The following is a 16,802-nucleotide window of genomic DNA, read 5'->3' as shown; positions in this document are numbered from 1 at the left end:
TACAGAAAAATTTCTTAAGCCCTAAATCTGGATCCACTAATGAATGGGCTGTGGACTCTGATAAGTTTCCATAACACATCATCATCTCTTCATGACCCTGTCTCCCTCTGTAAAAAGATAGTCTTACCACTGATATGGAACATTTCAAAGACATCGAAAGATCCTTAGCATCTGGGTGCTTAAGATGTACACAGCATCACATTCTCTTTCCTCAACTGGCTATGTAAAAGGACAACCTTTAAAACCCTTCAAGTAGAAAACCAGCCATTTCATTCCTCATGGGAAGACTTCTTCCACTACTGGAAGTATATGGGGCTGAGTGACAAGGAACTGACACACCTGCTGTATCACTGTGCACACTAGAGGCAGGACTGGTACCTACACTTGGAACCATCACTTGACTTAGGTTCAGTGTTTGTGATACCATTGGGGACAGGGAGTGTGTACGCACATGGCCACCAATGCATTGGTGGAATAAATAATGACTTTGTCCCACAGTAGTCACCTCAAAGCAAGCAAGAGTGATGAAAAAAAGTGGAAGTTTTGATATAGTTGGAAAGCAAAAGTGGGAGGTAATACAGTGTCTGCATATACTTGGGGAACAATAGTAGAATTCTGAGCCAGACCATGGTGCAGCAAAGCATTTATCCAATTTCTCTGGAAGATCTGATCCCTACACCTACCTGTTGACATTTGTATCATGGAAACTTACAAAAGACAGAAAAACTGATATAATGCTTCCCTTGTACCCAGCTTTAGCTTTAAGAACTACCAACATTTGTCAAACTTGTTTCATCTACCTACCTCTTTTCTTTCTTAAGTATTTTAAAGCAAATTTCACATGCCATGTTTTTTTATTCTTGAGTATTTCAATATCCTGTCCCTCTCAGGATAATTTAACAATAAATAACCAATATTCACTACTAGAAAATCAGCTTATTTTAATACAGATGTGGTACAGAAAGTTTAATTACTGCCGGTCAGGGCATCTAGTTAAATAAAATTAAAAACCTCTATTTTCCCCAATATAAAATTGCTAAATTAATGTCTCCAAAGAATATAACATGGTGAAAGCTTTAAATCACACCATTTTCACCACAGGATTAATGTTTTACCAATTACATACTCCACCACTTTGGCAAAAGGATGAACTTTTTCAAAGTTTATAAACCTAACACAGCAAAGACTGTGTACATCTCCATACTGCACTTTTTATTTACAAGAATAAAACAGTAAAGTCAAATGTCTTGCATATGCTAGGAACAGCACAAATTTGTCAAAATAAAACTTAATGCAGAAGCTACTGTGAGGAGTATTAAAAATGTAAAAATGTAACACATGTATGTACAGAATGCTGAGAGTGTATTAACAAACTTTATGTACACAATAATATACTGTATTACTTTAAACTTTCTAACATAGTTATGTTATAAAGGCATATTAACATAGGCCTTTGGTTCTAAACTGCTTCACTAGTTTTAAGCTCACATAGTTTCTTAATCCTTCCTGTTTTTTAGATGAAGTATATATGTATAAAAGCACTAAATCTGCTTGATCACTAGTACAAAAATTATGACGATCAGTTCTCTAAGGTCATCAAAAACTAGTCACAAAAATAGTTCTTGTATTCAACTTGAATGTGCCACAGGAAAATAAAATATTTTCAAGATTTTCCAGCTTAGCCCAGAGGCAAAGGGTTACCCCAGCCTCAGTTTCAGTGCTACTGTCCCTGCTATGTTTATTTCAGAACACTTGTTTTCTCTAGGCCATTTATTTTAATACTACTCTGTATGGAAAATAAAATCTAACTTCTGTTTATTAGTGTCCACCACACACACACTTCTGTTAAGACAGAATGAAAATACTGAATATTGACAGTGAGATTTAAAAAAAATATGCATCCTTTTATGACTCCTCTAGAAAATCTGCTATGAAATAACATAGTTCTTCATTACTTTTCTCTCCCACTCCCACGATTTTTCCTTGTGCTTGGTTTCCCAGTGTCTTGCATGAGCCCCAAGATTAGCTCTGAAAATCATCCCGAGTTTGCAAATGACAAAGTCAGTCCCCACACACGGTCCATGAGATGAATCACAGAACTGAGGACGAGCTGGTCATCCCGTGAACCATTGTGCCTGTTGGAGTCCCACTGATGGCATTGAAGATATGAAGGGAATTCGGTAAAACGCTTGTCTTCTCCTCCAGAAGGCAAATCTCGAGGCACAGAAACACAACATTACCCAAGTGTAATGCCCTGAATAATATTTCTCAAAATGGTATGTTTCATTAAACATACACAATTTATCATCCAACAGTAACTGTTACTGGGAATGATGGTCTGCTCAGATAGAGTTTGGCTTTGGCGACTTGCCGAAGGATAGTGTTGGCTTATCTAGTAAGTGACATTTTTCAGATCAGGATTGTAAGGAGAAAGTCCAGAACAAACATGTTTTGTTTCCTTTACAAACCAGTGAGTAGAGAGCCTTCTAGACTTACCAGATTATAAGGTGTCTTTAAGTCTATGTTACACATACTTGATGGAGACATGACCTAGCTTTGTCCCTTAGAAAACTCTTTTAAAATGAATGTGGAGCATCTGTGTTTCTCTACTGACTCCTTTCTCAGGATCTTAACAGATTTCCATCCTGGGACAGAGACAGTGCTGCCCCTTTGACCCTGAACAAGTCTCTTTTTGCATTCAGTAATGCAGGAAAGGATTCTAAGGTAGAAACGGAGAAGAACATACACACTCAGAGGCTCTCTTGGAAAAGCCCAAATCAAGTCTACTCCAGGTTATGACCTTTTTCCCTTAAGGGTTCAAAGGAGTTTAATCTTCATAGTTGCGGAGATAACAGAAAGTTCAAGTTTAGAGCACAGCACTGCATCAGTGTCCATACAATCTGGGAATTTATTTTAATATTTTCAGCCCATAATTCTTTTTCTACTTTCACCTTTTCTAGTGCCAAATGCTGGCACCCACTGATCACGCTCTCTATTCTACAGGAATCTGAAGGTCCCATGGAAAAGACTGTCAGTGTTCTCCAAACACTTGTTCTCCACGAGGCCCTCACGTTCTGGTTAAGTATTCACATGTTAATATCTTTAATCATTTCAATTTTTTCTACTTTTCTAAGTGCCCAGAAGAGGGATGCCTTCTTTTGGACATGCATTTGTCATTATGCCAATGTCTGAGGTTGCCCAAACTCAGGAATAACTTTATGAGTCAGGTTATCAAGTTTCAGAAAAATAAAATTAAAAAATGACATTACCATCCCATCTGAATGTGTCAGCATGAAGGAGAAAAAAAGTATGCAAATTAGAGCTTGGGCATTTACTTTCCTACAACAGAAATTTCCTAACTAAATCATCACATGATAGTTAATAGACATAAATGGTCCTAGCTTCCATTTTGCAAGAATGAAAGGCAATATTGTAGGGAAGAGAAAAACTAGTTCTGTGTTATCAAGGTACTGACACTAATTATTAAGACTGACACTATGACTAGGAAGGAGTGACTAAGGTTGATGGAGAGCAGACCTCTCTGAAATTATGTGGAAGCTGCTCTGTAACATTTATCGGGTTCCCTGGGCATCTGTCCCCTCTGATGACTACTGAGCCCACATACGTGATTCTACTGAAAGGAATTCTTACAGGAAGGTGACAGTAGCAGTATAATCAGACAACATCCCATAATAACAAGGAATATAGAAGTAGCCAAGAAGAATCCACTGGAGCACCCAGGTCAGCTGTAAATAATAAAAAATTGAACAACCCTATTTTTGTAAATAGCAAAAGAAATTTAATGCAACAGATAACTCCTTAAACAGGCTGGCAAACCTGTTCTTTCAAAGGAGTGGCTAAATAAAGAAAATTCTGGGAGCAGTATGGGTATTTCTTCTTTATGTGAGTTTTCTTATTAAACTAAATTGGAATGGAAAGGGGCCACTTGTAAGAGTGCTGAAGAGGAGGTGGAAGCTACTCTCCTCTGGTCAGATTGGATAAACACAGGTGGGCAATTTGTTAGTTGTTTCCCAAGTAACCTGTGGTTAGATGGTAGCAGCAGTGTAGTGGGTTGTATTATTCTCAAAATTCTGGAAGGATGTCAGAAGGTGTAGGCCACTGTAGGGTATACCTAAGACCCCAACTAACGCATGCTCCCTAAAAATGGGCAGAACTCTACTGTGGCACTTACCTGCTCATGCAAAATTTCAGAAAGCTCTTTTGCCATTTCCCTGTAGTTGGCCTTCATTTCTTCCTGATACTCTAACTGGTCTTCTTTAATGAGACGCTCATTTACGGATAAGGCTTGACCACAAGCTTCCACAAATTGCCTGAAATGGTATGGGGGAAGGAAATAAAGGCATGTTGAGAACAAAGAATGAGTCCAAGTGTACCTTCCTTGACTGAGCACAGAACTTGTTAATACTTGAAGAGAAAAAGACATTTCCCATGTGCTTTACCTGAAAACTTCTTTAAGCAACTTCACTTTATTGTCAGGATATCTTTTTGTGTTTGTGTCATCTAAGAAAGCTCGGGCATATGCTAGGGGACCAGCATTGACCTAGAAAAAGAACAAAGACTTAAAATTATGTTATTAAGAAAATGATCTTATCAGTGATTTAGTTTCAGTTGGTATGTGCTAAAAATGATGTTTGAGTTAGTCATGACTTCTGTCCTCCAGGAACTTACAACCCTAAAGAGGAAACCATGATGAAAGCTTCTACTGTTACATGTCATTTGGTTTTACTATTTCAACCATCCTGAGGGCACTTGTGATGATGGTTTTATGTAGGAAGAACCAAAGCTTGGAAAATGTAAAGACCTATTAAAAGTCAAACACCCAGTAAGTGAAACATCTTAAATCAGAGCCCAAGTCTTCCAATTGATATTTGTGCCACAATACATTCAACCTGGTGAGTTCAGGGGAAAACTGAAAATAATATGGTATGTATGCCAATTTAAAAAAAAAAAACAACTGTTCATCTCATTGAATTGTGTAGACAGCCATAGCAAACTGATCTTTTATCTTTGAATGAGGTAACCATCTGAGGTGTGCTGGAAGGCCAAAGATTAGGGGCATTTAGCAACAGAGTGTAGGAATCAGAACCCTGTATGTCTCAGCTAACCAAGAAAAGTTATCTGGAGTTGGTTGGGTAAGTCAGGTAATGTGGGAATAGAGATAAAAAGAAAATTAGACACACTGAACGGGAAAGAGAAAATTCTAGACATCTGAGACAGCTTGGAGAAGGACTTTACCCCATGATTACTACATAATTATTCCTGGAAGGTCTGGTGGGCTTGGAAGGTAAGTAAGTAGGGAGAGCCATCTGTCTTTTTTTGTTGCTGTTTATTGCTGTGGGCTGTGGTTCTGATACATGGTGTGCACGACTTACAAAGCAATGGCAGGAAATCTGAGGTATGGGAATTCATAGCAGAGGTGGGCTCTTGAGACAGGAACAACTAGCTAATTTTCTGATGATGATTGAATGTGTCATCAAACTGGATATGTGTGTGTGAAACTATGTTAAAAACTATGTTAAGCCCTGGCTGGTATAGCTCAGTGGATTGAGCACGGGCTGAGAACCAAAGGGTTGCCAGTTAGAGTCCTAGTCAGGGCACATGCCTGGGTTGCAGGCCAGGTCCCCAGCAGGGGGAGTGTGAGAGGCAACCAGGCATTGATGTTTCTCTCCTCTTTCTCCCTTCCTTCCCCTCCAAATAAATAAATAAGTAAGTAAGTAAGTAAATAAATAAAGTCTTTAAAAATAACAACACAAAACTATGTTAAAAGATGACCCAAATGACCAATTCTCCAAAATGATACATATGTAGTTGGCTCTGTAGCCAAAAGTTCTGCATGGGCAGATTCAACTAACCATGGGTCAAAAATATATATTTTTAAAAGTTACATTGTTGCTGACATGTACTATGTAGTTAGACCTAAGATGGGTGTTTCTGTTCTGAACATGTGAAGACTTTTTTCTTGCTATTTTATCCTAAATAATACATATAACAACTGCTTATATAGTATTAGGTATCATAAGTAATCTACAGATGATTAAAGTATGCTGGAGGATGTATGTAGGTTATATGCAAATACTATGCCATTTTATGTGAGGGACTTAAGCATTTATGGATTTTGGTATCCCCAAGGGTTCCTGGAACCAATTCTCCACAGGTACCAAGGGATGACTGCATTCAATTTTAAGAAAATATAAACGGGAAAGTTGATGAAACTTCAAAAGATCTAATATCAAAAGATCTTGGAGTGCAGCCCCATGAAACTACCCTGATAGCTCTGTCCTATACAACAGCAACCCCAGTGAGGCTCTTGGTGAAAGAATTACAGAAACCACAAATAAAATGATAAAGCTAATTTCCTCTGGCTGTAACTTTGTGTTGACTTTGGTGGGTACAGATGTTCAAACTTAATCTTACTTCATCATGCAATTCTTTGCTTTTTAAGATACTGCACATTTGTAAAAGTCTAAGGTCACAGTCTAAAGGTAGGGCACATTTTGCCCTTTAGAAAGCTCAACCTGTCCAAGCCCCACATTTTACTGCCACCCACGCCCCTCTGCAGGCCTTTTGATAGAGGCTGGATGTTCCCAGGTCATGTTACTGAGTGGTTTTGTTTGTAGTTGAAGAAAACTGTTGCCCCTGGACTCACCTTGCTGAAATAATGATCACATTCACTTGATAACTCATTTTGACACCTAAGTCTTTTGGGCCATAAGAAAAGAGGTTGAAAACATGTATAAATACTTTTCTGGTGAATGACATTTAGAAAAATGTTAGGCAGCAACTCAGCATGAATCTGATAAAAAGTTGACAAAAACTGATTTCAAAAAATGAACCAAGGAAACCCCAAAATCTATGTATTATAATCTATATATAACTTTCATAAACATGCCTCTTGAAAGAGAAAAAAGTGGAGATACATATAAACACACACACACACAAACATGTGCTACAATTACTTACATACATTTAAAAATACAAATAAAGTAAGAGGCATACTGATTACCGGAAGGAGGTGAGTTTACATTTACCAACTTCTTGGGAAACCACACAAGAAACCCTTTACAAATGTATTTTTGAAGTGTAATATACAAACAGAAAAGTACACATAACATATATGCATAGCTTGATAAATTTTCATAAACAGAACATATTTATATAATCATTACCTAGACCAACAATGACCCTTTCCATAAACAATATATATCACTTGGATGGCTATACGGAAAAAAATGTGGCTATCTACTACCACATGCAAAAATCAATTCTAGATGGACTACAATCTACATAGGAATCTTAAACAAAGAAGGAAAACATACATATGTTTCCAAGATATTCTCTTAAGAACAGACTGTTTTAAAGTAGACTAGAAAAATGCTACCAGCAAAGAAAAAAATTTATTAGGCCATATTAAAAATAAAGAATTTATGTTAATCAAAATATACCCTTAAGAGAGTAAAACTTAAGGTACTTTTCCAGATAACAATTTTTAGAGAAACAATAGTTTTATAAGAGAACCTACAGCTATCCATACTTCTTTATATTTAGAAGGGTCTTCATGCTCCCAAATAAGGAGGCATCCCAAATTTGGGATTAGGCATCCCAAATCCCCCAAATAACCAAAAAAATCAGGTTAGCATGGAGAGCTGTCTCCTGCCTCTGGCAAACAGTTTAGTGAGAATGATATTTTTGCAGGTGGTGGGGAAAAAGGGGTACCCTAAGGCTACTACCGCTCTGGTATCAGGAGAAACTGCATAGACACGGCAGGTAGGTAAGGGGATCACTGGTAAACCTAGAGATCTACACTAGATCTTGCTGGTGTGACTGGCCTGAATTTTTCCAGTAACTTAAATCAAGAGCCTTTTCCTCAGTTGCCCTGACGTTTGCTTTGATTGGTGCCTGGCTTACCTGAACACTCACGCTGCCCTGGAGTTTCAGCTGTAGTTTGATCATGTCCACTTCAGCTGAGGAGCACAGCTGCCGAAGCTCAGCCACCTTCTTACTCATCTCATCAATGGCCACTTCAATGGGGTTCAGGTCCGTGTGGTGTTGGTACATGACAGGGATCCGCTTCTTTACATAAGGGAAGCAGTGTATTGCTGTGGAGGAATGAGTCCCAGAATTATCCCACAGTTTGCATGATCTTTACTCATGATCTTCTACTTGAGGTAGAAGTAATTATTATTAACATTTTACAGATAAGGAAACAAAGTCATAGGCCAGTATTTCATGGATGCACAATACTGTCTTTTTTAATCATCGTGTATGTTTAATGACAGTTTCCTTGTTAACATTTAATGTGAGAAGTGTATCTTTGAAGACATCATTTTATTGTTCCCTCCTAAATTTTCTCATCCATGACTTCCTTGCCTTCCTTGGAGGTTGTGAGATTTGAATGAGCTACTAGATATAAGATGGTTTTGGAAATGCAAAAAAAGTCTAAGTAGTTTTAAGATATCATATACATATTAAGTCCAGAAAAAATATGAAAAACTCATTTTTATCCACAGAATAACTTTGAATCACATGCTAATGTCTGCACAAATCAGAAAAATTAATGAAAAGAAGTGAGAATATAATTCCAAGCAAAGTATTCTGTGAACCAGAAATGCACAACTGTTGAAGTCACAATAACAGATATTTTGAAACAAATAATGTACTAAAAAATACTCACTTTTTCTTATACATAAACTTTTAGTTATATTTTATTGATTATGCTATTACAGTTGTCCCAATTTCCCCTCTTGATCCCCCTGTCCACCCAGCAACCTGAATGCCTTAGGCAATTCCCACACCATTGTTTATGTCTATGGGTCATGTGTGTAAGTTCTTTGGCTACTCCACTTCCTATACTGTACATTCCCATGACTATTCTGTAACTACTTATTTGTATATCTTATTCCCTCACCTCTTTACCCATTGTCCCTATGCACACCTTCCATCTGGCAACTATCCAAATGCTTCCCATATTATGATTCTGTCTCTGATCTGGTTTCCTTAATTTGTTTTTTAGATTCAATCGTTGACAGATTTGTATTTATTGCCATTTTACCGTTCCTAGTTTTGATCTTCTTGTTTTTCTTAGGTAAGTTCCTTTAACATTTCATATAATAATGGTTTGGTGATGAACTCCTTTAATTTTTTCTTGTCTTGGAAGCTCTTTATCTGCCCTTTGATTCTAAATGATAGCTTTGCAGGGTACAGCAGTCTTGGCTGTAGGTCCCTGCTTTTTGTCACTTGTCAGCTAACAGTCTTATTATGGGAACTCCCCTGTAGGTAACTAACTTCTTTTCTCTTGCTGCTTTTAAGATTCTCTCTTTATCTTACCTTTGGCAGTTTAATTATGATGTGTCTTGATGTGGGCCTCTTTGCATCCATCTTGTTTGGGATTCTCTCTGCTTCCTGGACTTGCATGTCTATTCCTTCACCAAATTAGGAAAGTTTTCTTTCATTATTTTTTCAAACAGAGTTCCAATTTCTTGCTCTTTCTCTTCTCCTTCTGGCACCCCTATGATGTGAAGGTTGGACCTCTTAAAGTTGTCCCAGAGGCTCCTTAAACTATCATTGTTTTGGACTGGGGTCGGGGAGGGGTGGATTCTTTTTTCTTCTTGTTCTTATTGGTTGTTTTTTGCTTCCTTATGTTCTGAATCATTGATTTGGTTCTTGGCTCTAGTCACTGTGTTATTCTTTCCCCATAAATTGTTCTTTATTTCAATTAGTGTATTCTTCGTTTCTGACTGGATCTTTTTTATGCGGTTGAAGTTCTCACTAATAAGTTCTTTGAGCATCCTTATAACCAGTGTTTTGAACTCTGCATCTGCCAGAATGCTTATGTCCATTTCCTTTAGTTCTTCTCCTGGAGTTTTTGATCTGTTCTTTTATTTGGGCCATGTTTCTTTGTGTCCTTGTTTTGGCAGCCTCCCTGTGTTTGTTTCTATGTATTAGGTAGAGCTGCTTTGAGTGCATGTCTTAGTAGTGTGGCCTAATGTAGTAGGTGTCCTGTAGGGTCCAGTGGCACAGCCTCCCCTATCACGCAAGCTGGGTAACTGAGGTGTGCCCTTTGTGTGGGCTGAGTGCACTCTCCTCTTGTAGTTGAGCCTTAGTTGTTATTGTCAGATCAATGGGAGGGATTTACCCTAGCCAGTCATCTGCAAGGACTGGCTGTGACCACTTACCACCAACCTCTGCCCTTCATGGAGGATTAGCTGTGCAAGGGCAGGGTTGTGGTGCTCTGACATGGTCTGTAGCTGTCAACTGGGTGCACAGGTCCTGGGGTTTCCTGGGTGTTGCAGGTCAAGGTTGGCCACCACTTGTATTCTGCCTGAGCTATAAAGCAATCCGAATGGTTGCTACTTGTGCTGGGCTTGGAGATTCCCAGTCAAAGCCAAGCTGTGAATCTAGGCTGGCTGCTGCTAGTGCTGTGCCTGGGGCCACTTAGCAAGAGGTACAGGGGCTGTGGGCCCACTGAGGCTGGGTCTTGCTTGTTTGAAAGGATTTAGGAAGTTGCGAAGCATGAGCCAAGACCAGTCTATTAACAGCCGTAAGTTGGGTGGGATGGAACCACAGGTGATCTCCAGGGCAGGGCGAACAGTGTTAGCCAGGTTGATAGTCTCAGATATAGCAGCAACCTGCTGGCTCTATGAGAGACGGGTTCAGAAAAGGAACAATGGCTTCTGCCCACCTTTCTGTCTGGGAGAAAGCTGACTGCCAATTTGCACCTTGATGTCAGACATTTCATTTCCTCCCTGTGTGCCACTGGTTCCTTTCAAGCTGCTACTCTGGTACATATACCAGCTGCTACTCTGGTACTGGAGCTCAGAGGGAGTGAATCTGAGGAAGTTCATGTGTGAGTTCTTTAAGGGGATCTACTTTGTACTCTAGCAAGTTTTTCCACTGACTCAACCCTGATGGTTTTTGTAGCCAGAAGTTAAGGGGACATATTTTTGTGACACTGGAATCCTAGGCTGGAGGGCCTGGTGTGGGGCTGGGACTCCTTGCTCCTGAGATATCCCTCCTGAATTTTGACCCACCACATGTGGATGTGGGACCAGCCCATTCTGCCTCCTACCAGTCTGTATGGACGTGGTTTCTTTTAATTCAGTAGTTATCACACTTCCATTCAACTTGATTTCTGATGGTTCTGAGTGATGGCTGTTCTATAATTTAGCTGTAATTTTTATGTGGTTGTGTAAGGAGGCAAGCCATGTTTACCTATGCTGCCAGCCTGGCCACAAATCTCTCATGTTTTTTTACCTCCTGCACCCCCCAAATCAGTATTATTTTATCATAATAAGACACCTGAACATATCAACACCAAAGAGTTAAGTTTAAAAATGAACAGAGAAACAGTTGGTTCTAATTTGGGTCTGTTTCACATTCCTACTTTGTTGCTTTATATGGCATATAAATACCTGCAATATTCTCATTTAACATCTATTTACTAATTGACATTTAGGTATATGCTTAAAAGTTATTTTTTAACAAGCAAAAATAAGATGAGAGTGTGAGTTTGGATTTGTTACTACTTAGTAAGTGGCTGGGGTGTTACTCAGAAAGGACTTATCACAAGATGAGAAAACAGGCCAGCCCCACAGAACACAGAGTTCCAATGGGCCACTCAAAGTCTGCACAAAGCTGAATGTTCAACCGAATGAAACCTCGTTTGTCACACAATCATTGGCCTGTCTTAGTCTCTAAACATTTTATCAGTGTAAGGTCAGTCTCTGTGTCTCATGTTTCTTTTGTACTCCTTGTGGAGTTTTTAAGTGACAACACTGGGATCAATAAATCCTACTTAAACCAAAGTCTCCCTTGAAAATGTAACAAGACCTGGGCACTGCTGCTTACTAGTCAGGGAAATGGGGAAAGGACCTGCAGACCAGAATAGTACCCGAATGGGAAAGACTGACGTGCTTTATGGAGAAGCATGACAGCTTCCCCATTTATAATGAAGAAGCACCTGTGAAAACATTCCATCAGGCTGACAGCCAAGTTAAAACACATACAATTAGTTTTATCATAGTATTGAGTGCTGTGGTGCAGTACCACCTCTATTTTGGAGAGAAAAACCAACTCCAAGGATGTTTATGAGATGTCCATGGATTATACTGACTTCTTGGCAAAAAAGTCCCGAGTTACTGCTTCTTGTGATGATAACTGGAGATTTAAAGAAGCAGGGTGGGGCAAAAGTAGGTTTACAGTTGTATGTGAAATACAGAGTTTATTCTTATACAGCTCCTTTCCCCCCTACATATATTCACAACCTACTTCCTCTTTCCAGTCTGAACTCAAATGTCACCTCTTCAATGAGGTCTACCCTAGTCACCCTATTTAAACTGCAACCTCACATTCAACTTCACATTTCCAATCTCCACTTGCTTCCGTTTAGAGAATATATTATCTTCCAACATAGGTACAATTATGCATTATATTTACTGTTTATAATTTATCTCCTCCTGCTAGTATCTAAGGTGCACAAGCCAGAGAGTTTTGTTTTGTTAGTATGTTAAGTTGGAACACTGCCTATGCTCAAGAAATTTTGCTGAATTAATAAATGTTATCACTGACCAAATGGCTAAATGAAGGAGCAAAGTGGCTTGGAAGGTGAACAATTAGGTGATGGACTCAGTGAGCTATCATCTTATTCATAAATGGGCTGCACTAGTGATCTGCAGCTCTTTAAGAAGGAAGCTGGGGAGGAGAATGCTGAGGAGTGATTATATGGTCTTATTAGACTGAATACAAAGTGAAGAGAGGAGAGTATTTCCAACCTGAGTGGGAGTCTGGGCATGATTTGGAAGACTCTGAGAGAGTGACTAGGAAGGAACTCCAGGCCAGAGGTTCTATATTGTTGAGAACTGCCTGGCCTGGTTTCAGGAGCTATAAACCCTCCATGGCTAAGGCTGAGTGAGTGACCTTCGGACCATAAGCCACTAAGGAGACAAAGCTTATCTCTTGCCAGGAGCGCTGCTTCTCCACCTTTTTCCGTAACTGGCTTCCAGTGTTTGATCAGTTAGCCAATGACAGGTAAGATTTCCCAAGGGGGGAACTACGTAAGGCAGGCATGATCACGTGGAGGCCCCAGGGAAGGACTTGAGGGGCTATGGAGAAAGGGGTGATGGACCCTCGCCCCTTGGCTATGACGAAGCCTGAGTCCTTATTTCTCCTAATTCCTTGGCTATCTTGCCTCCTCTGCCTGACTTAAGCCTGAAACAATGACAGAGGGTGGTGCATCCCTGTGCTGGAAAGGGCGGGCTCCCTGGGTGATTAGGCCTGAGAAAGGATATGTGAAAACCTGTGAAACCTGCTTTTCTAAGAAAGCTCTTAGATAAATGGTAAAGGCCCAAGAAGAAAATGAGTTTGTTTCCCAAAGTTTTGTAGCCTTTTAGCTGATAGACCCTGACTCAGAAGAAGCCTTAATAGTTCTTTGTATGCTATCTATTGTTTGATCCTTACTGCCTGGCAATGATTAATAAGCTGTACCCATATTCCTGTGCAAATTAAACCCAATAAAAGCCTGTCTAGGCAAGGCTCACCCCTTGAGGGAGTAGCTGCGCTGCCCCTTTTCCTTCACAGGACTCAGTAGTCCGTGTGAATTTGTCTCATATTTCATCCATGATGCTGTGGGCACTGTGGGCCAGTGCATGTGTCACTATATGAAAGAAGAAATAGAGGGGATCATGTTGGGAGGTAGGGTCAGAAATGTCTTGTACGCCAAAGGGGTCAAGAGGGTAATTATTAGGTTTTTAAATGATTACAAATTGAAGCTGACTGAACTATCCAGAATAGTGAGCATTTGCTGGATTCAGAGGGCTGGGGCCCTCTTGGATCTTGGATGGCCAAAGGTCAGGTTTGAAGCAATTCAATGAAAGAAGAACCTGAGGTATTAATAACATGAGGAAAAACTCTCAAGTTCAAAGTTTGTAGAATAGCCTGGCCTGTGTATCTTTAACCATAAAGGTTGATAATAGTTTTTAGTGGCATTTTTATAACTCCCTCTCTAAATCTTTACACTGCCCAGTAACTTATCCTTTTGATATACACTTTTATTTTTGTGTTGTATTACAATCTCCTTTTAGTTATCATCAACCTCAGGGGCAAGGTGCTCAATGGTAAGTGAGATTTTAGCAAAATGATGTACATTCTTTCCCCTCCTGGGTATGATTCACAAAATTCTTTAATAGGAGATGGAAAGTAAAACTCTCTTACATATAAGGAAATTAAGGTACAGAAGGGTTAAGTGAACTGTCCAAGATCACAAAGTAAGTGTGACCCAGGTCTGCAAGACCCAGGCCCAAGCTTTGCATTGCTCATACTTTCTCAGCCTCCCAGCTATGTTAAGGTGGTTATTTTCTAAGCCAACAACACACGTCTATTTTGCCTCTCCTGGAGTGGAGTTACTCTTGGAGTTACTCTGAGCAAAGTACAGAGCTTTGCTCATCTTTATCTAATCTAAAATATTTCTGTGACAAAATGGTAAACAGTAACCCAGAAGGAAACATGCCTAGGGAAAATACCTTATGGTAATAACGGTTCATGAATCAGTATGGTACCAGTGATAATAATAATAAAAAATCATAATAAAAAATCCTGGCCCTGACTCACCAGTGAGTGGAGTTTATTTAAACCAGCAGTTCTCCAACTTGAGTGGCACCAGAATCACTAGAAGGAAGGGCTTGTGAACCACAACTCACTGCCCCTCCTACCCCTAGTGTCTGATTCATAGGTCTAGATTGGGCTGGAAAATTTGCATTTCTAACAAGTTTCCAGGTGATGTTGATGCTGCAGATCCAGGAACAACCTTGGATAAGCACTGATTTAAGGTCATCACTACTACAGTGACAAACACTGTAAGCTGACAGTTCTCATTAAATGATCCCATTTAGAAATGTAGCTATCTTGCCTCATTAAAGAAGAATGTGCTACTGTATCCATTAGAAAAACAAGTCATGACATATAGGGGAGAGACAATACTGTTTGTGCTTTATATGTTATTTTATTACTTTAAGAACAGGAGTAGGAACCATTTTTTAAGAACTTAAGTTTTTGCCCTGGCCAGGTGGCTCAACTGGTTGGAGAATCGTCCAATAAACCAAAAGGTTACAGGTTTGATTCCCAGTCAGGGCAAATACCTAGGTAGTGGATTCAATCCTAGGTCAAGGTGTATATGGGAGGCAACTGATCGATATTTTTCTCTCACAGCAATGTTTCTCTCTCTCTTCCTCTCTCTCTAAAATCAATGAACGTACTCTCAGATGAGGATTAAAAAAAAGAATGTAGGGTTTTTTTACACACAATTTTTACCTTTTATCCCAGTTCCCTCATAGAAAGGGTGAAAATTCTCTGTAATACGCTGTTCTGAGCTATTTTATAATGAGCCATACTTTGTTAACAGCTTTATTGAGATATAAATCATATCCCGCAGAATTCACCCCTTTGAAGTGTACTTGTGAGAGCAGAGCCTCACCTGAAATGCTGTACCTTAGCAGTGCTCTTTTATTTATTATAATGTGCCATGTGATCGCCCCGATGGAACACTGACAAGACTGACTCCTAGACTAGTAACCGGTTGCCTCCTGGTTCAATCTAACTATGGCCATTCTTTGAAAAATGTGGCTAGGTTGTGCATACAGACACACCAGGTCTTCTGAATAGGCTTCTCCACTGATTTTTTTTAGGTCAAAGTGTTTTATTTTAGGTTACCCTTGCCATGTTGCTGACCTCCCAATGAAGGTAAAAATCACTCCTAATGTGGTTCTGCAATTATCAGGAACTGGGAAATAGTGCAAAACATATATTTGAGAATGGCTGATTGATGGCTAAACAGTACCAAAAAATAATTAAAACTCTGCAACAGCTGCATAGGTGGCCTCAGAATACATTGAGCTTCCTGGTACTGGAGGTATTCAAGCTGAGGTTGATCAACTGCTCTCAGAGACCAGGTAGAAGGGATCCAGCATCATGTTCTATTTATTCACCCAGCTTAAAATCTCTGAGCATGCTCATGATGGGACCTGAGATCATTAAAGGGTCTCTTCTTGTGAGGAAGATATAGTACTATGGCCAGGGGTTCTTGAGCTGGTGGCCACAGGTTTAAGAGGGATCCATGTGGGTTTCAGAAGGAGTCTGTAAACCACCTGAAATTGTGTGCAGAAGCATTCTGAGGAGGTAAATGCCCACTGTTTTTATCAGATGCTAAGAATGGTAAGTGACCTGAGATTGAATATGAACTTCTGGTCTGGTAGAAGAAAATGCAAACAGAGAACGAGAAAAATGTCATGACTATTGCAAAGCAAGTATTTGATAAATGTTAAACTGAAATGGATTTGTGAGGAAAGTTAACTAAGCTTGAAGGAACTTCCAATTCTAGAAGCTTCTGGATCCCTTCTAGAGAGCTCTGTGTTTCGTGTCCAGGCTGCCATCTAGATCTGATTCTTAAGGGGAGGAGCTAGGGAAACCATACCTGTCAATATCGTGCGCCGTTTGCACTGCTCCTCGACCCCACCTTGCCTCTTCCCAGCCTGAGTGAAAGGCATCTCAAACATGAAGCGGCGAATGTTGTGAGATCTTTCAAACTCTGTTTTCCTTTCTTGCAATTCTTTTTCATCAAAGAATGGGATGACATGTGTCACCTGGATATATGCATACTTGGAATCCAGGTCCTTTGGGTTGACCTTTAAATAAATGAACAAATAAAATAGAAAATTGGTGCTAGCTGAAGTACTCCCTCAAAGCATGCCTAAACTGTGTTTTTCTACTTTTTATTAGTAAAAGCTTTGGACAAA

General features: G+C 39.6%; 1 protein-coding gene across 22 annotated transcripts in view; it reads right to left on the bottom strand.

Annotated features, from left to right (window-relative positions):
- Positions 1-528: 528 nt before the first annotated feature.
- Positions 529-16,802, bottom strand: part of DOCK9 (dedicator of cytokinesis 9) — a 354,977-nt gene continuing 338,703 nt past the window's right edge. For 21 of the 22 annotated variants that reach the window (XM_037065816.1, XM_037065821.1, XM_037065829.1 and 18 more), the window contains 5 exons: positions 16,481-16,691; positions 7,927-8,117; positions 4,461-4,561; positions 4,193-4,331; positions 529-2,214 (listed from right to left, as the gene is read on the bottom strand). In XM_037065816.1, coding sequence (XP_036921711.1) covers positions 2,092-2,214; positions 4,193-4,331; positions 4,461-4,561; positions 7,927-8,117; positions 16,481-16,691 — 765 coding nt within the window. In that variant the 3' untranslated portion in view covers positions 529-2,091. Of the gene's footprint in view, positions 2,215-3,269; positions 3,278-4,192; positions 4,332-4,460; positions 4,562-7,926; positions 8,118-16,480; positions 16,692-16,802 lie in introns of all 22 variants that reach the window. The other variant, XM_037065828.1, reaches the window with a different exon arrangement.

This window comes from Sturnira hondurensis, unplaced genomic scaffold (assembly GCF_014824575.4).
Source record: "Sturnira hondurensis isolate 20B ecotype Veracruz unplaced genomic scaffold, ASM1482457v3 Scaffold0016184, whole genome shotgun sequence".
Lineage (NCBI taxonomy): Eukaryota > Metazoa > Chordata > Mammalia > Chiroptera > Phyllostomidae > Sturnira > Sturnira hondurensis.
The sequence above is the reverse complement of the archived record's forward strand: the minus strand, read 5'-3'. Positions and strand labels throughout refer to the sequence as shown.